The sequence below is a fragment of the Lycium ferocissimum genome, chromosome 8 (assembly GCF_029784015.1).
Source record: "Lycium ferocissimum isolate CSIRO_LF1 chromosome 8, AGI_CSIRO_Lferr_CH_V1, whole genome shotgun sequence".
Lineage (NCBI taxonomy): Eukaryota > Viridiplantae > Streptophyta > Magnoliopsida > Solanales > Solanaceae > Lycium > Lycium ferocissimum.
This window is the reverse complement of record NC_081349.1, coordinates 40,527,415-40,552,089: the sequence shown is the minus strand read 5'-3', so window position 1 is coordinate 40,552,089 and position 24,675 is coordinate 40,527,415. Positions and strand designations below refer to the sequence as shown.

The window sequence follows — 24,675 nt, the reverse complement described above, 5'->3', positions numbered from 1 at the left end:
TATGAAATGGAGGCTTGCCTCCGCAGTGTTGTGCGACAAGCGGTGCCACCAAAACTCAAAGGTCGGTTCTACAAAGTGGTGGTTAGGCCGACTATGTTGTATGGGGGCGGAGTGTTGTCCAACAAGAAGTCTCACGTTTAGAAGATGAAAGTGGCGGAAATGAGAATGCTGCGATGGATGTGGAACACAGAGCGATAGGATTAGAATGAAGTTATCGGAGATAAAAGGTAGAGTAGCCTCGTAGGAGGACAAGATGCGAGGAACCGAGGCCGAGATGGTTTGGGCATGTGATGCGGAGAGACATAAATGCCCCAGTGTGGAGGTGCGAGAGGTTGGCTAAGGACAGTTTCAGAAGAGGTAGAAGTAGGCCGAAGAAGTATTGGAGAGAGGTGATTAGATAGGAAATGGCGCATCTTGAGCTTACCGAGGACATGACCTTAGATAGGAGGGTATGGAGGACTCAGATAAGGGTAGAAGGCTAGTAGGTAGTCGCGTTTATCCTTTCTTGTGAGTAGTTGCATTGATCTTTAGTTTCTTGTCCCTTGATTTCTGCGAGTATCTTTGCTTGCTGAATGGTTTATCATGGCTTATTCACTTTCGTTGTTTTCATTTTCATAATTGCTTTGAATTGTTTACCCGTATCTAACCTTTCCTATGCTTTTCTTAAGGGTCTTCGGGAAACGGCCTCCCTACCTAAGGTAGGGGTAAGGTCTGCGTACAATCTACCCTCCCCAAACCCCACATTGTGGGACTCACTGGGTATGTTGTTATTGTTGTTGTATTCGCACGAGGAATGAAGAGAATACTTGGACGAAAGCCTGTATTAGTTTTATAGTTGTAGAATTACGAAACATTTTCCTGCGTCGTTTCTGTTATACATTAAAACCCCAAAAATTGTACTACTTGCCTATATCTAGATCTTGTTGCTTTGGTTAGACAAGAAGAATCTAACTCTGCAGCTTGAGAATTCAAATTTTGTTGAAATTTCCCTTAGATAACCAAATAATAGTATACACACAGACTAGCAGATCTAGAAGAGTAAAAGAAAGTCAAAAAAAAGAAGTTGTAAAAAAGGGTAATGCAGAATAGATCATATTATCATTATTGAGTTCATGGACCATGAAACCCCATCTGATGCAAACGTTAGAAAGGACTATATCTTACTCGAAACATCATAAATTACTCTATATATTTCCAACCAACATGTAAGTTACACAAAATATTTAACCAAAGCTAATGCGAGTGACTACCTTGGAGATGGAATCACCTTTGGTGTCTGTTCAAACTTGACCTCATAAGTTATCTTCTCCAGGTTATCTATCAAGGCTTCCCATTCAATATGTGTAGTTATACATGTAACTATCCTTATTAAGCCTACATAAAGAAAAACAAATTCCATAATAGTATGGGGATCCATTGTTAGTAATTATCAACAAGTGTTAAATCACCCATAGATACAGATAGTTGGAATCCCTCCATCCTTAACCAGAGGAAATAAAATATAAAAATCAAAAGAGAGAAAGTATATAACGTTATTTCCTTTTCTTCGTAATCGAAGAAGAGACGAAGAACCCATGCAAAAGTTGTAGTAAAACATTTCTAACTTATTAAGGGAGGTTTGCTTGAAATGCAAATTTACGTTATTAGTTTTTGTTTTATTTCCTTTGAGCAAAGTTTTGTTTTGAATTTGAGTCCCGAGAAAGGAGAATTTCTTGGAAGGAAGTGCCTTACTCTCCTTACTGAGCCCATCCAACATGAATCCATGTTAGTCGAGCCAGTAGACTAATGAAACTTGTTTTTCTATATCCATTCGAAAAGTTATTTTCCTAGAGAAAATATTTTGACTAACCAAATATGAGAAATTGAAAAACATATTTGGAAAACGTTTTCCTCCGTACCAAACACACCCACTCCAACGTTAACAAATACTCCATTTCAATTTGTTTGTTTAGTTTTGACTTGACATAGAGTTTAAGAAAGTAAAGAGGACTTTTGAATCTTTGTGTTTTTAAACTAAAAATATGTAGAATGTACCAAAATGTTCCTTTAATCTTGTAATCTCAAACAGGTCATGGGGAAAGTTGAATTAAAAAGTTGTAAAAAAGGGAAAAAGACATTCTTCTTTTAACAGACTAAAATGAAAAGTAAGACAAACAAATCAAAATGCAGAGTACATATATAAGCTGTGTTATGCTATAACAACAAGGACTCCGTGGCCCAATGGATAAGGCGCTGGTCTACGAAACCAGAGATTCTGGGTTCGATCCCCAGCGGAGTCGCAGCTATCTGTTTTTTTTTTTTTTTGGTTTTCTGTTTTCCTTCACTCTTTAGGAGAACTTTCGAAATAAATTTCATCTATTTGCGTTGTATACTAGTGAGAAAAATCTATATATAATACTCCAACAAGAAAAGTATTTATTTTTTTTCTCAAATTTTTGAAGTTTTCTTTCATTTTTCTCAATTTTTTAATTTTAAAAATTCATCTTCATTACTCATAAATTCCAATTAATATTAGTAATCCATAACCCCCAAACCTTTCATGTCCATAACCCCCAATTATTTAGTATACAAATTTATGACACCTTAAAATCACACCAACTCTTATTCAAATAAATTTATTTTGAGCCATCTTGGTTATCCTATATTTTTTTTAGTGGAATAGCCACAAGGTAGGGGGCATTTGTTTGGGTGTTTGATATGAATGAAGGAATTTTTTAGAGAATGATTTCAATTTTTCTCTAAGCTTCTCTTTTTATTTGTTAGGAATTTGATTATCTTATGTAGTATTTTCTAACAAACGTTTAGTTAATTTTTTTTTTTTTTTTTTTGATGAGACTAACTTATTTTGTTTATCGGGGTGTTTTCAAAAGTGGAAACAAGAAAAGGAAGTCAACATATACGCTTAAACAAGTACGTATATATGTAATCATGTGGATTAACTTTTAATAAGCCTAATAACATGAGAATATAAAATTAGTTTGTAATTTTCAAACTACAATTTTTAATTCATATGAAAGTAATTATTTATTAATATGTAAAATTGGCTCTTCAAGTTTTTCATTTTTTGTTGTTGATAAAAGTCATCAAGTTTTTCAAATTTTCATAGATCTTTGTTGTTAATTATCATCAACTCTTTGAGCTTACTATTTAAAAAATAAATATTGCAATAAAATAATTTTGTAAAGTTGTTTGTCTCTCTCTATTCACTTCCCCAATAGAGAAATTGTTGTTCTTCTCTAGACCTTGATTCATCATTCACTTTTTTCATCATTTAGCGAGGAATGAGTTAACCATTTTTTTTTCTTGATTTAAAAAATGGCAAGGGATATTGGTAAATATTTTTTTTTCTTAGTTTATACATGACAAGGAATATTAATACATGAGCAAATGGCAAGAGAAATTAGTCAAAAGAAAGTAATTTTTAGAATGTTGCCTAAGATTATTAAGAGGTGAAGGAGAATTGATTTGATTATTCAAGAAAGGATGGCAACCTCTAAAGGGTATGAAAAAAAAAGTGAAAAAAAGAAAAATATGTAATTCGGTTTATAACTTATGATATATTCTGTTAAATATTTAAATTATATCATAAAGAAGAATTAAAAATGCATAATTCAATATAATGGTTAGATCAAGAATCTTTCAAAAATAGATAGCGTAAAATATTTGGATGAAAAAAGTAATTAAATCTAAAAAGTTTTCAAAATGGTTAGACAAGGAGGATGATAGAATTTTGACGTTTTGAACTCTCTAAAATTTATAATGTTACTTTGTGAAAAACACCTTAAGAGCAAGATCATTGATAAGATTTTTTATCGAGACATTAGAATACGTTTGTTGATGCACGTCGGCATGTGATCCATATATACTAAAAAATGTGGGATATAAAAAGATGAAAATAATCAATTATAACGAAAATTATTTATGAAGTTATTTTTGGATGTTTAATATAACACATAAATCATAAAAATATATTTATAAAATTAATTAAAAGAAAAGTTAACAGGGGAGATAGAAGAGGAAGATTATCAATTATAGCTAAAATTATTTATAAAGTTATTTTTAGCTATTTAACATTTCACATAAATGTTGGGATAAATATAAAGAAGGATAGGATTACATAAGAAAATTATTAAAATGAAAAACATTAAAGAGAAAAGATAAGAAAAAGAAAGTAGATAATCAAGAAATATATTAAAAAGGAAAAAATAGATCAAAATGTTGTAATGTGAATATGATGAAAAAATAAAGAGGTCATTGTTTGATATTTAAATCTGTTGAACTGGGTTTTCTTTTTTCAATTTGGTATCAACTTTGACAATATAGCTAAAAACAACAATAGTATAACAATTAATGAATACCGAAAAGGTTAATTAACTATTGATATTTTTAATTAGAAAAATTTAGCAATAACATTTAATAATATTTTAATTTTACTTTAATGACCGCGCGAAGCGCGGAGAATTTCACTAGTAGGATAAAAACTCCAAATATTTACAAATGTGCAAAATGTATATATTAAGGATTCATATAACCATTAGATTGAGGGTAAGTGTAACGTTTTGGTAATATAAATGAACACTGTCTGAATAGTCTTTCCTTTTATATCGGATTCAATATCACAGGTCCTGTTTCATATTGTACATAATAACAAACAGATCACAGATTTAAATACGTATTCTCAACATATAGTATTATACATTGTGAGATCAAAGAGAGAATGGCAAGTCTAAAAGTTCCAGAATTGGTTCCTTCTCCAGCTGAGGATTCTCAGCAACTTAGGAAAGCTTTTGTAGGTCTCTTTCTTTCTCTTTTACCAACTTGATGAATTAATTACTTCAGATCTTACTCATAACGATTGCATTATGATCACATGCGGATTCATAATTCTGAGTTTACGGGTTCTGAATTCATAGAAAAGGTCAGTTTACTTGGTTATGCATAAATAGTTTTGACATATTGAGTGGATTTCTTAACATGAATACAAAGTTTTGGCCAAAATTACTGGTTCTGATGAACTCGTAACTAGAACTCTAGCTCCGCCCTCGATTATGATGGTTAGTCCAATATATAATGTGGATGATAATTTGCAAATAATTGATTAAATTGAGAGGAAAAGGTCTTATTATCATATTATTCATCAACATCTTCAAAATAATAAGATTGCTCATCATAATTAGATTCTTTTATTGTGACCCTTAGCATTCCTCATTTATCTGGACTTGAGACTAATTAATTATCACAAAGCTCACATAGGAAGAGTTGCTTTTCTAGTTGAACAAGTTATGAGATTACTAGTCCTCTTATTTTAATATTTTTTTGTATATAGGGAGATGGCATTATAATTTGGAATATTTCCATTTGAGGATTGTCATTGATTCAATGTGTATGTAGTGATTCTATGCGAACGAACCCGTTGCACATTTAAAATTATGATTTCCAGAATTTAGTATCTGTTGAAATTTTTGATATTTTTCACGTATACATCTCTATTTTTCATGTCAAAATGCTGAGTTCTGTTGAATCCGTTCAATCCATGCAACATCCGCCTCTGAATTTGTGTGCTATCTTAACCAAACATTTGCAGGATTGGGAACGGATGAAGCATGTATTATTCGGATCTTGGGTCATAGAAATGCAGCACAGCGTAAGTTAATCCGAGATACTTATGAAGCAACTTATCAAAAGGATCTTCTCGAGGACTTGGATGGAGAAATATCAGGTGACTTTCAGGTTAGTTTCAATTTCTTTCTCCTTCTGATAAGTAAGTGTTAGAATTTTGTTGAATATATGCAACAACACTAAGATACAAACACGTTTTTATTCCCAAGAAAATCAAAGCCAAAATATTGCTTTAACACGAGTATCGGAGCCACATTGGCCCAAGGGTGGTCAATTGGATCTCCTTCGCCAGAAAACTATACTTCGTCCATTCCAATTTATGTGAAATATAAACAAAGTTCTTGAAAAATTGAAAACTTTTGAATTTTGCGGTCTAAAACATGTCATATCATTTGTGTGTCCTTGAACATGCCATAAGATTTGTATGGTTATAAAAGCTTCTCATTAAGGGTAAAACTGAAAGTGTAAAGTTAATTGATTTCAAATTTAGAAGTGTGCCGTCATTCTTGTTGGAATGGACTAAAAAGAAAAGCGTGTTACATAAACTGAAACAGGGGGAGAATTATTGTGCATAGGTGAAAATCTCTTTTATGTATACATTTTGGCTGTTGAATCTCATTAACACAAGACAAGGTTCTAAAGTGTAATGACAAAGGGAGTGAAAAAGATATTTTAAGTCACGGGTTCGACTGCTAGATATGACATTCTTTTAGCATTTTATGAATCCCCTCATCTCCAATCCTGCCTCCACTTGTAATTGCAATCCAAATGGTGTTACAGCGTGTAGTGCATTTGTGGACAATGGGTCCAGCTGAGCGCGATGCATGCTTGGCTAACGAGGCTATCAAACGTCTGCCTGGTAGCAGCTGCATTATCATGGAAATTGCTTGTGCCAGGTCTTCCGTTGACCTCTTTAAGTCGAGGCAGACCTACCAAGCTCTTTACAAGAAATCACTTGAGGAAGATGTTGCTGATCACTCGACTGGGGATTTCCGTAAGGTACTTTTATATTCTTTCATTATGTAACGATACGAAGAGCTCCAGTGAGCTCATTAAGAGAGAAATTAGAGAAAGAAGGGAAGAAGAGAGGGAGCTAGGGAGAATGAGAGAAGAGATAGAGAGAAAAAGATATTTTTCATGAAACATAGTCTTAGAATGCTCTATTACAAATTATATAAAGCAAACCTAAAAAGGGTACTAATGTAATTAGATTATAAAGTGAGGCTAACTGTAGCAGTAGAAACTAAGAAGGGTCAAACGAAAGCAATAAAACTTAGCCTATATCTCCATTCATTACACATTATAAGGGCATCAATGAAGTGAAGGTATTTATGTCTAACTAGTGTCTGAGAGTAAGCAAGCTACCTTCATTTAACATATGTGTCGTTGAGTCAATAACATGCTCTGCTCTGAGTCAGGAATCTTTGCTCTTCTCTTCTGCATTTCTGCTGCCTGCCTTCTCCTTGTTGTCTGTCCTTAGCTTCCATAATTAGTACTATCATAATTTTGCTTCTTTGTCAATTTGGTTTCATAATTTAGTTAGTCCAACTTCTTTGTTGTATCAAACTTGTTTACTCTCTCAAATTGTTTAAATCATTTTAAACTTTTTACCACATAATCTATTATACCTAATTGCCACCTTTATAATTCAAAAGTATGAGCAGTGTTGTCAGGCGCAAAACAAGTTGAGTGTTTCACCTAGCTTAGCGGGTGTTCAGTGTCGTCATCAAGGCACTAAGGCGTATTTTTCCTTGTTAATGAGCGTAATCCTGAAGAGGTGATACTAAACAATTGATATTTCACTTTATCATAATCTTTTTTCAGTCTCTTTGTTCATGTATTTGTTATTCATGCTTATAATTATTAAATCTTGGACTGCACATATCTGTATTATTTTTCTCCATTTGCGCCTTTCTTCATTAAAGCCCGTGCTTTTATTTGCGCTTAAAGCCACACCGGACCTTAGAGTTTTTTGCGATTTTCACCTTTGATAATAATGAGTATGAGATAACAATATAAAAAGTTACAAGTATCATTTTTGACTTCTCTTTTTGATATAAATAATGTTTTTTTTCCTTAAAACTCAGAGTAACTTATGTAATTACCTTGTAAAAATTGTTGAGCTGGTTCTTCTGTAAACTAATTAATCCCCAAACAGCTTTTGGTTTCTCTTGTAACTGCACTAAGATATGAGGGAGAAGAGGTGAACATGGAATTGGCCAGTGATGAAGCAAAGATTCTACATGAGAAGATCTCTGACAAGGCTTATAGTGATGAGGAGCTCATCAGAATTCTTTCGATTCGCAGTAAAACACAGCTCAATGCAACATTTAATCAGTACAATGATAAAGTTGGCAATGCCATCAACAAGGTAGAATCTGAAACACCAGTCAAGAAACTCATGTTGAGATTTCTTTACTTAAGTCTTGTCAATTTTACAACCACTGTCCAAAAGAGGTCAATTTGCAATTCTTTGTTTGAAGTTCTACAAAAGGTGCTGGGGCGGATGTACAAAATAAGCTATGGTTCAGCCGAACCTAGTAGCTTTGGCTCAGACCCTGTATATGTGTTAAGAAATCTATTAAATATGACAAATATTAAATTTCCAATCCAGTAACTCAAATGGTCACTGGTTTCAGTTGTATCCTAAACTCATAGAGTTCAAATCTTGGATCCACCTTTGACAAGATTCATGTCTTCATTTGAAGAAATACCCCTCCGCAACTACCAGTTTTTGAGTACTTGAATATCATTGTTATGAATTTTATTTGATTAGTCATTGGGAATATGCAGGATTTGAGAGCCAATCCTAAGGATCAATACTTGACCTTACTCAGATCAGCAATAAAGTGTTTGACAGAACCCGAGAAGTACTTCGAGAAAGTTCTTCGATTGGCTATGAAGGGGTGGGGGACAGACGAAGAGTCGCTTACTAGAGTTGTTGCAACTCGAGCTGAAGTCGATATGGAGCTCATTAAAGAGAAGTACTACAAGAGGAACAGTGTGACTCTGGACAGTGCAATTTCTGATGACACTTCAGGAGATTATGAAAAAATGCTTCTGGCCTTACTTGGGCATGGAAATCTTTGAATGACACAAGTATGGTGTAGGATATGAGAAGTGTTCCCCGAATTCTGCAGTTTTGAGTTTACTTCAAGGATGTGTGGTACTGTGTCCCAAAACAGTTAGTTTCTTGTGTTATATAGACTTAATAGTCCAATGCGGTCTTTTTCACCTTTCCATGAATCTTGTGGAACAATAAAAATGCCTCAATCCCAAGTAAGTTTGGGAAAATGCCTCAATCCCAAGTAAGTTTGGATCGGTTATATGAATCCTTATTTATACCTATGTCGCTCCATTTAAGCTCATCATGGTTCTGTATTTTATAAAATAGATTTATTTATTTATTTTTAATAAAAAAACACAATAATTGTTACAAAATAACTGCTAGAAATAATTGGACCTAAAGTAGACGTACTTCTACTAAAACTTAATCCCGGCTAATTGTTATCACCTATATAAATCTTTTCTTCCATTATGCGCTTTTTTTCACGAGGTCTCCATGAATTCAAAGAGACAGTATGTCTTTTGAAACTACTTTGTTCCATATTTTAGGTCTATCTTGTCCCCTTTTAATACCTTCCTCACTCATGCGCTTGATGTAGGACACGTCCAAGTCATCTCAAGCAACCTTCTCTCGGTTTACTATATGTGTGCTACTGCACCTTCGGAATGTAGTCATTTTAATCTTGTCCATTCTCTGGGACTATAGCTACGAGTTACTTTATTGCTTGATATTTGCAAGAAAATAGTAACTCAAACTGGTTGTTGCTCATTTGCCCTACTAAGCAAAAAAGAACATAATTCTACTCAACATTTTTTTGAATGAATTGCTTTCGAAGTGCCACCTCTTTCCTAAGAAAAATTTCCAGGACAGTATTTGAAAATATTAGCCAAAAACAATCCCAATGGAAGGATCATACAATTTTCTACCACGATATGAGAACCATAGATCAACTGATCAGCCCGCACCAAATCCATGGTACAGATAAACCTAGAATAGTTGCTAGCACCAGTAAAACAAATATAATGAGCATTATCCAGAAAAGTACTCCCGCAGGATAATAGTCCTGTATTTAGAATCGAATTAGGGTGTTTATATTGTTCATATGACATGATTGACACTTCAAAATTTACAGTCCTCATTCATAAACCACGTCAAGTATCAAAAGGCCTCAAGAGTCAGAAGCAACCAATGTGTTGCATTTACAGGTTAGTAAACATAAGTAACACGGAGTTTGATGTGATTTACTTAAAATAAACGAATGCTGCTCTCTCCACCTGGTGGTTTGCGTACACCACCATAGCAAACTCTGGTTGCGGCTTTACCATCGGAGAATATATTGCTACCATTCATTTCTCTCAGCTTAGACCTGCTCAGTGTCTTCTCTGGAGATCCAGGAGGATTCCCTCCCTTGAAAATGCCATTGCCAGTTAACTCTGCAAACTTCTGGTCATGTATTTTCTTTTCTGGAGATCCAGGAGTCTCTCCCTCAAAAATGCCATGGCCAATCATCTCTGCAAACTTCTGGTCGTGTATTTTTTTAACGCAATTCACAACAGGTTCATCAGCAAACATGATATTGCTTCGACCACCAGCAGGCTGCAAAATGCACAAGAGAAATGAGAGCCATACTAGCTAAAAAAGCCAATATAAGGAAAACAAGAAGAGTTAATGCCAACTTTCAACAATAAATCTATAACGTAAGACAACATTGGAGATATAATTAAAATAAATCTTTAAAACAAGTAAAAAATTATAAAAAATAAAAATAAAAATTAAGTCATTCGACAGATTTTCCAGTTCCACGTTAGAAGGCATCTTACTGGATTGCAACTCTTTTCTCTGAACTCTAGACCTACGCGAGACGTTACAAAGTTATTTGACATATCGGCTCCAGCTTAAAAATCATCTTACTGAATCCCAACCTTTTTCTTTTGTCAACTTTATAGCCACCTGAGGCATTTTAATACGGTAAACCAATAAAAAGTTTCCTTACATCTAAATATCATTTTCACGAGATACTCAACTCTATGTGAGAAAGCAGATTTTGGGAAGGGAATGAGTAGATCAGTTGGGATGGAAACAAGTCTCAATAGGTAACTTACATTAGAAACCTTGACAGATGTACGCACAGTTCGTGGAGCAGGTTCATCCATGTCTTTGTTTTCTTTGGCAACCAACGACTGTGCAGCAGCCATTGATCTTGGAGGAACTTCTATGGGAGGGCCAAAGATGTCACTTCCACTAAGTTCCTTGCTCTTTGCATCCGAAAGCTGCTTCTTCACTTTGCTATCTGACTCGGTTTCTTGGTTTCCACTCAACTCGCTCTGCTTTGCCACTTCTGTCAGAGCGGTAGGCGTCTTCTGGGGGATCTTTTCTTCAGTACCAAATGAAATCTGGCTTTTCCCATTTGCACCTTGCTACAATGGCATTGGAAAATTTGATCATTGCTATTCACTGAAATCAGTATTAAGTTTTCTTAAATAAGAGGAAACTAGTACCTGAACGATCCGCACAGATGTCCTGTTGTTAGTATTACATTTAACAGGTCCAGCTTCTGATGCACCATCTTCACCACCAGCAGAAAATATATTGCTACCACTAATCTCCTTCAGTTTATACCCTGAACAAGGTCTCCTGAAGATAGCAAGTTTCAAACAGGATTAGTGCCAGGAATAAGAGTACACAAATTCAAAGCCATTGTCAGTACTTGGTTTTCCATTTTCTTTCCAAACAATAGGAATTTCTTTGTCTACAAACACGAGTTACAACACGGAAACATAATCCTGATGACCCTGCAGGCTTTTGGTTCCTCTAGTCGCAAGTCGTGTGAGAAAAAGAATTACCACAAAGTTTAGTTTCAACAGTAGAAATGCTGAGACTAGGCTTTCATTTAACTTGGATGTATGTTAACATAATAATGATAATATAACTATTTTTACGCCAGTCATCAAAGTTACTGCAACTCCTCCTTTATCATGTTATCCACCAAATTTTTCCTCCAAGTCTAAAGTCGAACATGTGTCGCAAATAGCTAACTTGATAAAATTCTCAGAGCTGCAATTTCTAACACCAAACAACCACAAAATAGCATCCTAATCACATCAGTTACTATACAGAATTACGTTCATTGCCCAGCATTGATCAACAATGCCCCAAATAATTGGTCTCTCGATGCGAAGGCATCCTAAGATGTAAAATGGTTGATCAGTTAAGAGATTAAATGTCACAAAACCTATCAATTGTAAGCAGCATCAAATCTACTTCTTTTTTTTTTTAAAAAAAAAAAAAAAAAAAAAAAAAAAGTCAAATTGATAACAAATAGAACAAGTGTTGGGACAGATCAAAAGCATTTGAACCAAGACCATAGAGAATAACACCTCCGTTCTATCGTACATTCAAAACAAATCCGAGACCACCTTACTAGGAAATGCAACAGAGAATAACAAAAATATCATCTCTATCGAATATTGGAATAAAATCAAAGGGAAATGTTCAAAATATACAGCCCAACATAAAAAAAAAATATTACGCCACGTAGTCCAATATACAACATTGTACAATATTATACAGCATTATATGTGGGGGAAAACATGATATATAATGTATCAACCTTGTATAATAGTGAATAAAAGTTGTTTATACACAAATATGGGCTAAACCGGGTAACAAACTCAAAATATGGGCTACGTGGCCTAAATACTTTCTCCCAGAAGACATGAAGAATAATTTTTCCACATCCTTAAATACATTACTAGATATGTGAAACATAATTGTCATCGAAAATGGAGAAAATATGACATTAGGCTAAATTCAGGACTCATTTCAATACAATAGAACATATATTAGGTTAACATGCAATACAAGAAAAGAAAAAAAAAAAAAGATTCAAACAAAAATGATATATCAATAAATAAAAATCTATATAATACACCTCTTTCTATTCATTCATTTATTATTTCGGGCTCATTTCCTCCCAATACAAAATATTAAACAAAATCAAAACAATTTAAAAAGCTTATTTTTCCCTCACCTTTTGTAAAAGCTTTCAGTTTCCTCATCAGTAATATCCCCTCCAAACAACACCTTACTAACTCCCTGAGAAGGCTGCAAACAGAAACATCAAAAAGACAAAAATAACCCTTAAAATTAAAACCATCTCTAAAACATGACATATGAAACATAATTGTCATTAAAAGAGGAGAAAAATATGATATGACCCTCTGTATGCATGTACGATTGTGACATAACACAGGCTATATGTGATTATCTTTCAGGGTTTGATAATTTATAATTTAATTTAGAAAAAATGTAAAACGTGATCAAAAGAACCACCTCGAAACTCCCAAATTAATAGGTTCACATTTAATTTTTAAATTTTTAATAAATTTTTTTTTGAAAATTTATAAAAATAAAATTTATATATATATATTAAAACAGAAGGAGAATTAGGTTAACATGCAATACAAGAAGAAAAGAGGCTACATTGAAAAGATTGAAAAGACAAAAATAACCTCGCCGGCTAAATTATACAAATAATCAACGGAAAATTAAAATTGAAATAAATTACATGATGAGCACGATGGGTGGATGAAGGCGGTGGGCCCTCCGATGTCCACGTCAGCAGGTCGGCCGTACAAGTTTGGGAATTCCGTTGTGGTGTGGCTTGTTTCTCCATTTTTTTTTGGCCACCGAGTTTTTGAGAGAATACTCGGTGTTTTCAAATGAAATTTTGAATGAGTTGTTTTGTTTTGGAAAATGTTGCTTTTCAAAAGCTACTTATTATTTGTGTTGGTAACGTTTAGAATTTGTGGGACCTATGACACGTGGATTGTGAACCCCATGTATAGTGGAAACTGTAAATAATAATATCTTTAAAATGAGGGGGAAAAAAATCAAAATTCGATCATAATAATAATATACCCGATGTAATATCACGAGTGGGATCTAAGGAGGGTAAATGTACAGAGAACTTACCCCTATCTTAGAATAATAGAGAGGCTGTTTTTGATACACCCTCGACTGAACAAAATTTGATCATAAGCTAATCGAAATTGCTTCATTTTATCTTTGATAAAATTTTTGGTCCAAGCATATTCTTACCGTTAGTAAATTATACTATTTTTGTTAGCCGTTGTTATTAATAGTTTCCCAAGATAGCTTAGGTGGATTCCACGTACTTAAATTTTTCAAGAAGAAAAATCTCACTCCACTTGTTGAATTACGCAAATATGTTGTTATTGTTGTTGTTGAGAAAAAGGATCTAAACTTACTCCTCTACTTTTGACTACATTTAGACCTCATAGTTTTGTACATTAAGTCTATTTATTTTTTCGACTTAATCTCAATCTTTCAGATCTTAATTTTTACTGTGTTTTGGCATTCCGTAAAGCCGTATAGGTGTGGCTTTTTTCTCCGTTTTTATGCCACCGAGTTTTGAGAATCACTCGGTGTTTTGAAAAGAATTGTTTTGTTTTGGAAATGTTTGAGTTTCAAAAGCTATTTGTGTTGGTCACGTTTAGATTTTTAGTTCGTCAATTTGTGGGGCCTGAGGTATGATGTAGGATTGTGACACGTGGAAACTTTTAAGAAAGTGAATATTTTTAAAAGGAAAAAATTCAAATTTGCTCCTACGCTATTTGAAATTAGTAACTTAATTTAGTCTTTCATTAAATTTTCGATCAAGTGTATCTTTCCCGTTAGCAATATTATCTTGTAGTATTATTTATGTGCAGGGGTGAGCCGCAATATCAGCTACGAATTCGGACGAACTCAATAACTTTAATTCAAATCATCTATTTGTCTTTAAAATTAATTATATATGTACAAGTTATTAATTTAAAATTCAGTACAACAACAACATACTCAGTGTAATTTCCACAAGTGAAGTCTAGGAAGAAGCGAGTGTACGATACTTTCCTCTACGCTGATAGAGAAGTTGTTTACGATAGGCTATGTTCGAAAGAAAAGGAAAAAAAAAATTCAAGCATGTTATCAAGAAAAATATGGCAAGACAATAATAAGATAGAGCAAATGAAAAGGTAGTAATCCGCACTGGTACGCGGTTAGTAACTAAAACTACTAAATAGAAGAACACTCAACTAATTTAGTAGGCATTTGGCCATGCGTTTTCAAACCAGAGTTTGGACATGCGTTTTCACTCATGATTTCAGTTTTATTTTCAAACCCCAAATCATCCAAAAAGGCATGATTTGGGGTTTGAAACCATGGTTTCAACTTTTTTAAATATAAAATTTAACTCATAAGTTTATATTTTGTAAAAAAAAAAAAAAAGACCCATAAGTTGGTATATATTTTTAACAATTACCCTCATCAATCATTTACCAATCTCATTAACTTCCACCAACCTTTATTTATGTCTACCAACCTTTAATTTATGTGGGAGGCTTATATTAAAGAATAGTTACATTACTATTCATGTTAAATTTTTGTTTTTATTAAATTAAAGTTTGATTAATTGATGTTGTATTTTTTAGAAAAGCCTTCTAGTAGTGTACTAGTTTTGTTATGAACTATGACTTGCTCATTTGGTAAGATTGTATAAAAATTGAGAATGTTTTGATAGTGCCTATTTAAGAGAAAGGGATAAGGCACCGCGATTTCTACGACACACCCACCTTCCCCGGGCCCTATTACTCCCCTAAACTTATTTAAAAAATTAGCTTGTGCAAAGAGAGTGTGTTTACCTCTCTTTGAGAGAGTAGAAACATAAAAAAGGGAAAACTTAATTTTTCTTAAAAATCTGCATTTTCTTAAAAATTTGAAAATAAATCGGTTCACATTTAGTTTTAAAAAAAGCAGGTTTTCCACGTATTAATAAAATAATTAATTTTTTCAAATTTTATAAGGACTTTTTTCACATTTTGGCAAGAAAACACTTTTTAAGTTTATTTGAAAAATAAAAATGGTTTGAAGAAAATGAAATCATGAAAATCAAGATTTTTTAAGACATTTTAAAAAAATAATCAAGTTTTCCATATTTTTAACAAATCCATTTTTCCATATTTAAAAAAAAATCATTTTTCGCTTTTTTTTTCTTTTTAGGGTTTTAAAAAAAACAAATTTTCAATTTTTTTAAATCCTTTTTTTTATAGCTTTTTTAATCCATGTTTTTAGTTTTTTTTTTTTTTTAAAGTTTAAAAAAATCAAATTTTCAAATTAAAAAAAAAAGTTTTAAAACATTTTTTTAATGAAAATTTAGTTTTTTATTTTTATTTAAAAAAAAAATTGACACGTGAAAAATTAAAAAAAAAAAAAAGAAGAAAACAACAAATACACATGTGCGAGAGTCAGATGCCACTCTCCCAACGAGAGTGGGCGTCGGCGTTTGGGGGTAATTATTCCGTTTAAATAAGTTTGGAGGTAATAGGACCACAGGAAAGGGCGCGTGTCGTAAAAAATTAGGAGTATAGTTCGGGGGTTAAGTGCCTTTATCCCTAAGAGAAAATACAACTTAAAATATAATTGATAAACCTGTTTCAAACCATAGGCTTAAATAAAGAGAATCCAAAAAAGAACTTGAAATAATAAGGAGTCATTGGAAATGGTTTGAAACCATGGTTTGAAATTATGAGATGAAATCATGATTTGAAACCATGTTTGGACATGCAATTTGAATTTCTTAAGTTGTATTTTTTCTTATAGACATAAAAACCCCAAAAGTTGTGAAAACTATCAAAATATTCTCAATTCTTATATAATCTTACCAAATGACAAAGTCATAGTACATAACAAAATTAATATACTACTAGAAGGCCTTTCTAAAAAAATACAATATTAATTGATCAAACTTTAGTTCAATAAAAAGAAAATTTAACATGAATAGTAATGTAACTACTCTTTAATATAATCCTCCCACATGATAGACATAAATAAAGGTTGGTAAATGATTGGTGGGAGTAATTGTTAAAAATATCTACCAACTTATGAGTTTTTTTTTTTTACAAAATATAAATTTATGGGTCAAGTTTCATATTTAAATTTTTTTTGAAACCATGAGATGAAATGCATGTCCTGTAACACCTCGTGCATTCGGCCTAAGATTTGACTCGTAAGATGGGGGTATAATGAACCCAATTTGAGTAGTGTATAAATGGTGTTTGAAACCCAATCAAGACATGAGAAGAGTCCTTAGGCAAAGGAAAGTCGGCCTACCATACGGAGCGTGTTTTCAAGTGAGTTTGCACCATGTCTCAATTAAAATGGTATACGGAAAACTTCTGTAAGGAATTTGGGAAAATTTCCTTGTTGAAAGTTGTATATCTTTGAAATACCTTTCCAACGATATATTATGGAGGTCAAACGGACATCCGTACAAAAAGTTATGCCGTTTTACTAAAAATAGTGTTTTTGCCGGTATTTACGGTGGAATCTACGGGCCGTAAATTATACGGGCCGTAGATTTTGGCCGTAAAATTGGTCGTAAAGCCCAAATCACTGTAATTGATTTACGGTGGGATCTATGGTCAGTAAAACTTTTACAGGCCGTAAAATAGGGCGTAAAACAAGTCCGACAACAATTTTAAAACTTCGTTTTAAGCCCTTTTCACTTCATTCTTCACACTCTCAAGCCCTAGAACGACCTTCTATTCTCTCCCATCATCAAGAACACCAAGGTAAGCCTATTCTAATCATTTCAAGTCAATTCTAATATATATCTTTGTAATCTAAACAAGAAATCATCATTCCTAACCTAGGGTTTTCAAGAAAACCCATCTCAAGGTTCAAGATTCAAGATTCAAGATTTTGGAAATCTTCTTCAAAGTTCAAGTTTTTAATTCAAGTTTGGAGCATTACCAGGTATGTAGAGTTGCTATCTACGTATGGGAACATCATTATTCTTCCCCACGCCTCTTAATCCATAAAGTATGAATCTTTACGGAAACTAGGGTTTCTACACCATGCTCATAACAACCCTAGGTTCATGTCCATGACTATATTATGTATGAATTGCTATTATTCTATCATTGTGTTCTTAATAACTCCATATGATTATTGAGAATCCGTCTGTAATCCATGAATACCTATATCTCGGATTCCATGGGTTCTTGCATGCATGTTTTTAAATAAAAATGCTTATTTCATGAATATCCTACATGTCTACAAGTTTTCATGCAATTGTATTATATAATTATCTTCATGTCATGATTCAAGATACATACATGCTAAATATAAGTTATTTCATGAAACCATATTTACAAGTTATTTCGTGAAATCATGATTACAAGTTATTTACAAGTTATTTCACGAAAGTCATGGGCTTCTTAGTCAACTATATCATGGTCATGTTTTTGGGAGTTGCACAAGTTACCGAGAAGGCTTAGATAGCCTGAAACTACGTAGCCACCATAAGACAAGGATCGCTCCGGGTTAGGACAATTCCTTAATTTTACCTAATCGAATGGATCCATCGTGCACGTTACCACCTTATACCCTAGCAAGGTATGGGGGCTCTACTGGTCCGGTGAGGTACCAGACTCCACGTATCCACGTGGTAATATCATGTTGTCGGTTTATGAAATGCTCTCCCTACTTATCATGTTTTACTTATGTTATATATATATGTACCCATGCTCATGCTCATGTTCATGTCCAGATTTTCAGTTTCAGTTCTTATCATGTTATCCCATGTCCCATGTTATTTCTTTCAATTGTTTTACATACCAGTACATTCAATGTGCTGACGTCCCCTTTTATTGCCCGGGGGCCTGCATTTCACGATGCAGGTACGAATTTACAGGATGGCGCCTCTGTTCATTAGGATCTGCACGTACCAGCTTATTGGTGAGCCCCATCTCATTCGGGGTTTAAACATTGTCTTTCTTTATTTAGTTTTGCATCTAAAGGTATCTTTGGGGCCTTGTGTGCAAGTATGTTACGCGTTTCGGACTCGTGTTAGAGGTTTCATACAAGACAAGTGTCATGCTAGACTTCCGAGTTGGTTAGCGGTTTGGCTCATTTATGATATTGTCCGCATTCACGACTTAACCAAGTACTTATATTTAATATTATGACTTACTATGTTTTACAAAAGCTCATCATGCACTTCACTTTATAATTCCGCTCATGATGATTTAGCAAGCCATGTGGTTCGCTCGGTCACATGCAGTTAGGCACCGAGTGTCGTGTTACGCCCAGGCCATGGTTCGGGGCGTGACATGTCCAAACATTGATTTCATCTCGTGGTTTCAAATTTCACATCCAAACACCTACTGAGAATCCAAAATTCATAAGTTTCAAATCTTAGCTCCGTAAACGTTTAGGTGGACTTTACATGTTCAATTCTTCTAGAATAAAGATCTAGATTTACTTCTTACTATAATTTAAAATTGTCCTTATGTTAGATCTCCATTGTGTGTCAAAGGTAAAAACTAAAAAAACAAAAAATGATAGCAAAGGTAGAATTAGACTGAAAGCGAGGACAAAATTGCTCAATTTTGAATAATACAAAAATAAATTTTCATTTTTTTTGTTTTTAAGTATGAAAAGTATCTCTTTCTAAGGTGATTTCACATTAAAATTGTATTTAGTTAGTATCTTTGTCATGTTTAACCTCTAATTACATCTTGTCAAAACTATATCACTAACTCAATTATCACCAACAGGATCCGTGGCGCAATGGTAGCGCGTCTGACTCCAGATCAGAAGGTTGCGTGTTCGATTCACGTCGGGTTCAATCCCCCCGATCCCAATATCGGATCCATTCTTTTTTCTTTAATAACTAACCTTTTTTCCCTCCTCTCTTTAATTACTAACCTTTTCGCCTTTCTGTTTTGTCATTCTTTCCCTAGGAATATCTTCTGTTTGGTCTTTAGTAATTTGAATCGAAGATGCACAATAAGAAAAATTGCATTAATCAGCATCTACATTATCTGGGTCAATTCAATTTTGCTAAAATTTCCAATACATTCCATGTTTCTCATTTTAATTGTTTGTAGCGTTTCATGTTTAGTCATGTTAGCATTTTTACTTTAGGTCATATACTTGTTAATAGTCGTTAACCATTCGTAGAATTATACGTTTATGGGAAATAACAAACCTTTTATTACTTTTTACTTTTATATTGTACTCCCTCCGTCCCAATTTATGTGACACTTTTGGCTTTTCGATAGTCAATTTGACTAAACTTAAAGTTAAATTTGATTAGATTAACTCAATATTTAACATTAAAATTTATATATTGAAAACTTCATGAAAAGTACTATAAAGTGCAATTTTTCTCATATCAATTTGGTGTAAAAATACATTTAAAATATTGGTTAAAGTTCATGCAGTTGAATCTTGGGAAGCAAAAAGTGCCACATAAATTGGGACAGAGGGAGTATAATATTGGCTCGATATGAGTTTAAAGAGAGAATTCATATAATCGACCTTGTCTGAGTCTGATGCGTAATTGTCCTTTATGTCTACACTTGGAGTGTGTTTGCTATAAGGGAAAATGATGCGGAGGAAAATAATTTCCATGAGGAAGTCAATTTTAATACAGAAAAGGGCCAAAAATGTCCCTCAACTATATCAAAAAGTCTAAATATACCTTTCATCCATTTACTTTGCTGAAAATATCCTCCCGTTCACCTTTTTGGCTCATTTTTGCCCTTAAAACAAACATTTTTTTTTTCTTTTTGCTGAAGGTGGTTGAAGAGTACTTTTTGCTGATTTTCAAAACCAACTAACTAACTCTAAAGATTATGTCAATATAATACACAGCACCAGCTGATAGCTGAAGCAATATTATAGTAGTAGAAAGAAACAAAACAGGGAAAACTTCAAGGCAAAGGATAACAAGGAATACTACATTTCAAGAAGCATTACATATTTTAGCAAGTTCACATGCTCATATAACTTTCATCAGACGAATCTTTATCAGATATATACTAGTAACATTTTTAGCAAGTTCACATGCTTCTTTATCAGATTTTTTATCTACCAAATCTGAGCATAATATTTTATCAAACAAATATATATGTCCTCAAATAAATGTGAATTTCAATCAAATGCACTTGTTTAGCCTTCTTCTGTTCTAGCTCTTTGAACAACAATGGCACCACATGTTGTGTTCCTTCCATACAGCATGATGAGCCATTTAACCGCATTGGTACAAATTGCTCGACTCTTCGCTTTCCACGGCCTCAGGGTCACCATCATCACCACTCCGCATAACGCCCTCGTTTTTCAGTCCTTGGTCGATAAAGACCGTCTCGTGTCAGGACGCAGCATCTGCATCCGGACACTCAAGTTTCCCTCAAATGTGCTAGGCTTACCTGAGGGAATTGAAAATCTTGTGTCCACCCCTAATGTGGAAATAGCTGGCAAAGTCCACTATGGCGTTGTTAATCTACTCCAGAAACCTCTGGAGCAGATGATTCGCCAGCTCAATCCTAACTGCATTGTCTCCGACATGCTCTTCCATTGGACTGTCGATCTGGCTGAAGAGTTGCACATTCCGAGGTTCTCGTTTCAACCAGTCAGTTTCTTCTGTCAGTGTGTCAGACATTGTCTTAGGGAGTACACACCTCATAACAAAGTGGATTCGGATTCTGAGAGGTTCACGATCCCTGGCCTACTTCATGAGATCAAAATGAAACGCTCCGAGATTGAAGATTTTCTTAAAGAGGAGACTTATTATGGGAAGATGGTAAAGTCAGTCGTAGATGCTGATCTTCGTAGCCATGGCATTATTCATAACACTTGCTCCTTGCTGGAACCTGGCTACGCCGAGTTGTATGAAAAGATTAGAGGGCGAAAGGGTTGGCATGTAGGTCCCCTCTCTCTATTTATCAACAAATTAGATGATGTCAAAAGGTCTAAAGAAATTCACAACTCCAATTTTTCTGTTCCTAATTGGAAAGAGTCTGATGATTGTTTGAGTTGGCTTGAAGACCAGGATCCTAACTCTGTACTCTTTGTTTGTTTTGGTAGCAGTACAAGATTTTCAAATGATCAACTTAGGGAAATAACATTAGCTTTGAAAGAAGCCAATTGCCCATTTGTTTTGGTAGTTAAAGAGCAGCAAGACCATCATGATGGTAACAGCAATAAGGAAATGTTGAACAAGAATGGCAAGTGCTTTATTATCAAAGGGTGGGCCCCACAGGTAATAATTCTGAAACATCGAGCAATCGGGGGGTTCATGACTCATTGTGGTTGGAATTCCATACTTGAAGCTCTAACTCTAGGTGTACCATTGATTACATGGCCCTTGTTCTCAGAGCAATTTCACAACGCTAACCTTTTGGAGCAGCTCGGGCTTGCAATTAGGGTTGGAGCAGACATGTGGAACTCGGGGTTTATTGTGTCATGTCCTGTGATATCAAGAGAGAAAATAGAGTCGGCTGTTAAACGTTTGATGTGTGATTCAGAGGACAGTAGGAAAATACGAGCAAATGTCAAGTTGATGGTGGAGAGGCTGAACAGTGCCAGTGAAGAAGGAGGTTCCTCTCATTCAGATCTCATTGCGTTGATTGAGGAAATCAAGCGTTGTGCTTTCAACAACTCCACTTGAAATTTATGTTTAATTCTTTTCCAATTTCAAGGACTAAGTGAATGCTGTGATCATTCAGATTAGTCCCTATTAATCAACATCTCTTGTCTACATTTGTTGGACTATTATGTACTATTTCTTAAATTATTTCTAACACGTTGTCAGCACACAAATAGGCCACGACACATTATCATATGCTGTATTCCTGTCCAACTTTAAATACATTGTTGTCCCTATTTGGTCATTTGAAGCTTTATGCCATTTCTTGAGTTAACATCAGTTTGATCTGTGTTTCATAAATCCGGCTTGATTCGTGGTGGTATAATCTTAGCCATAGAAGTGCCAGTCAAGACAATATTTTGTTTACAAAAATTACACAAACTATCTGTCTCATTTCTGTAAAGTTATGTTGATTTTGAATCTTTGTGCATTAGCACTAGTTCAGCATGTGCATATGCCTTGATATTCAGACCATTAAATACCTGCATTTTGCCTTAGTTATGAAAAGTTAATCTCAATCAAGCTAGTACATCATTAAGGGGTCGTTTGGTTTGAAGACAAGCTATGTTGGGATTAGTTACCCAGAATTTCCTGTTTCTTCAATCAGTTGCAACCGGACACGGTCCCTCTCTCGTGGATATGTGCAATAAAGGAAGGAATATATGAAGCAACAGATGGCACTGGAATACCTATTGCAGTGTGCAGTGCCTTAGCAAGTGATGCAGCATTTTCTCTATCTGTTTCAACTTCCTGTGATCCTGTTGATCCTTCGGGATTGGTTTAACCGAAAATTTGTTGCGCTAAAATTCCAACCACCAATGGAGCAAAGGATAATATTATGGTCTCACAAGATGGATCCAGAGCATAAATGCTCATTCGAGATCTATCTGGAACTATGTCAGCAAATATTGGACTACAAACATTTCAAAAGTGAAATATTTAGTGAATTTCACAATCTGTACAGGCTTAAATGGCTAACTTATGTTGCAGCTAAAGGAATTGCTGAGCCAGATCTTTACAACACACATAACATATACACCCTCCGTTTCAATTTGTTTGTCTGATTTTGACTTGGAGCGGAGTTTAATAAAATAAAGAACGACTTTTGAATCTTGTGGTCTTAAATTAAATATATGTAGAATGTATCAAAATGCCCTTTAATCTTGTGGTCTTAAACATGTCATGTGGACAGTTGGAATTAAAGAGTTGCCAAAAAAGGAAAGAGACATTTTGTTTAAAACGGACTATAAAGAAAAGTAAGACATACAAATTGAAACAGAGGGAGTACGTCTTAAACTCCGTGTCTAGTCAAACTACAATAAAATAGAATGAAGTGCGTGTTATTTTATAATAGAAACATCTTACATTTTATTATATGAACTTACTTAAAAAACAAGCAGCCCAGTGCACAAAACATCCCGTGTTAGCGGGGTCCAGGGAAGGCCGCACCCCAAGGAGTGTGATGTAGATAGTCTAACCTAATGTATGCATTAGTGGCTGCTTCCATGGCTCGAACCCGTGACCTATAGGTACCGTTGCTCCAAGGCTCCCCTTCATTTTATGAACTTAGTAAATTATTAAGATACCAAAATTGATATTATCCGGATACAGGTAATTAGATTCGAACATCTCATTACATGGTAAGGTATATAATGTCGTCAAATTGACCTCTTATATAAATAAAACTGAAGTCTATACAGTACTCATTCTGCCTTCTTCCTTGAAAAAGAAACAAAACAGAGTGATGAAGAGGAGAAGAGGTTTCATCCGATAACCTGTCTACACAGATCAATCGCAGCAATGAAAGCATTGCACACATAATTCTTCTCTATTTCTCTGTGAAGTCTCTACTCACATTGAAACGTATATGCAAAACTTGGTTTTCGTTGATCTCAGATCCTTACTTTCGTCATGCTCATACTATATGCAGTAGTATTAAAAAAGATCCAAGTTTTCTTACCCCTTCAGGCTTCTTCATTTCTAACTCATTTAATAATCAAGTCAGTAATATTTTCTTACCCAAAAAGAGGAAGGGAACCTTCTCTGCCTTCTCTTTCGTTTCTTGGTAAAAATTTCAGAATTTTACAATCATGTAACGGCCTCTTACTCTGCCGTTTAAGTGGTGGATGCTTTTGTGTTAGCAATCCCACAACTGGAAAACTCAAGATTCTACCATCCGCTAAGGTGGATGCTGAATATCAATGGACTAATCCATTTACTCTTGCTTTCGATCCTTTGCGATCACCTAGTTATAGAATTTTTTGTTTCAAGAGATTTAAGAAAGAATCACCTGAATCAACCGGAAGAAAGTACTATTTCCAGATCTTTATGTATTTATCTGAGATGGGTACTTGGAAAGCCAACACTTGTTTTGAAGTGAGGATGCGTGAAGATATGTCAGCGGGGATCTTCTCAAACGGGATTTGCCATGAACAATACATCCGTTTCGACATTAACGAGGGGAAGGTGATGCTAATAACATTGCCATTTA

General features: G+C 34.3%; 3 protein-coding genes and 2 non-coding genes across 5 annotated transcripts; 4 read left to right on the top strand and 1 right to left on the bottom strand.

Annotated features, from left to right (window-relative positions):
* The first annotated feature begins 2,206 nt into the window (after window positions 1–2,206).
* On the top strand, window positions 2,207–2,279 carry TRNAR-ACG (transfer RNA arginine (anticodon ACG)). The gene has a single exon. It is a non-coding gene; the product is annotated as a tRNA-Arg (tRNA).
* A 2,296-nt stretch (window positions 2,280–4,575) lies between these two features.
* On the top strand, window positions 4,576–8,779 carry LOC132066943 (annexin Gh1-like). Its single transcript, XM_059460129.1, has 5 exons — window positions 4,576–4,793; window positions 5,585–5,730; window positions 6,400–6,618; window positions 7,778–7,990; window positions 8,413–8,779. The coding sequence occupies exons 1-5, from the start codon at window positions 4,718–4,720 to the stop codon at window positions 8,707–8,709; spliced, it is 951 nt and encodes a 316-aa protein (XP_059316112.1). The 5' UTR covers window positions 4,576–4,717; the 3' UTR covers window positions 8,710–8,779.
* Window positions 8,780–9,728: 949 nt separating this feature from the next.
* Window positions 9,729–13,445, bottom strand: LOC132068462 (uncharacterized). Its single transcript, XM_059462060.1, has 5 exons — window positions 13,254–13,445; window positions 12,717–12,790; window positions 11,185–11,320; window positions 10,789–11,103; window positions 9,729–10,282 (listed from the first exon to the last, which is right to left on the bottom strand). Exons 1-5 carry the CDS (start codon window positions 13,359–13,361, stop codon window positions 9,932–9,934), a joined length of 984 nt encoding a protein of 327 aa, XP_059318043.1. The 5' UTR covers window positions 13,362–13,445; the 3' UTR covers window positions 9,729–9,931.
* Window positions 13,446–19,307: 5,862 nt separating this feature from the next.
* Window positions 19,308–19,379, top strand: TRNAW-CCA (transfer RNA tryptophan (anticodon CCA)). Its single transcript has one exon. It is a non-coding gene; the product is annotated as a tRNA-Trp (tRNA).
* A 764-nt stretch (window positions 19,380–20,143) lies between these two features.
* LOC132066942 (solanidine UDP-glucose glucosyltransferase 1-like) lies at window positions 20,144–23,134 on the top strand. Its single transcript, XM_059460127.1, has one exon. The coding sequence runs from the start codon at window positions 20,742–20,744 to the stop codon at window positions 22,203–22,205; it is 1,464 nt and encodes a 487-aa protein (XP_059316110.1). The 5' UTR covers window positions 20,144–20,741; the 3' UTR covers window positions 22,206–23,134.
* The last annotated feature ends 1,541 nt before the right edge of the window (window positions 23,135–24,675 follow it).

Bases quoted from the DNA above. Each gene is read 5' to 3' on its own strand.
- LOC132068462 (XM_059462060.1), bottom strand. From the start codon at position 13,361: ATGGAGAAACAAGCCACACCACAACGGAATTCCCAAACTTGTACGGCC. The intron at 12,791-13,253 runs GTAATTTATTTC...TTCTGTTTGCAG, and splicing joins CCACCCATCGTGCTCATCAT to CCTTCTCAGGGAGTTAGTAA. The intron at 11,104-11,184 runs GTACTAGTTTCC...ATGCCATTGTAG, and splicing joins CATCTGTGCGGATCGTTCAG to CAAGGTGCAAATGGGAAAAG.
- LOC132066942 (XM_059460127.1), top strand. From the start codon at position 20,742: ATGGCACCACATGTTGTGTTCCTTCCATACAGCATGATGAGCCATTTA.
- LOC132066943 (XM_059460129.1), top strand. From the start codon at position 4,718: ATGGCAAGTCTAAAAGTTCCAGAATTGGTTCCTTCTCCAGCTGAGGAT. The intron at 6,619-7,777 runs GTACTTTTATAT...ATCCCCAAACAG, and splicing joins CGACTGGGGATTTCCGTAAG to CTTTTGGTTTCTCTTGTAAC. The intron at 7,991-8,412 runs GTAGAATCTGAA...GGGAATATGCAG, and splicing joins TTGGCAATGCCATCAACAAG to GATTTGAGAGCCAATCCTAA.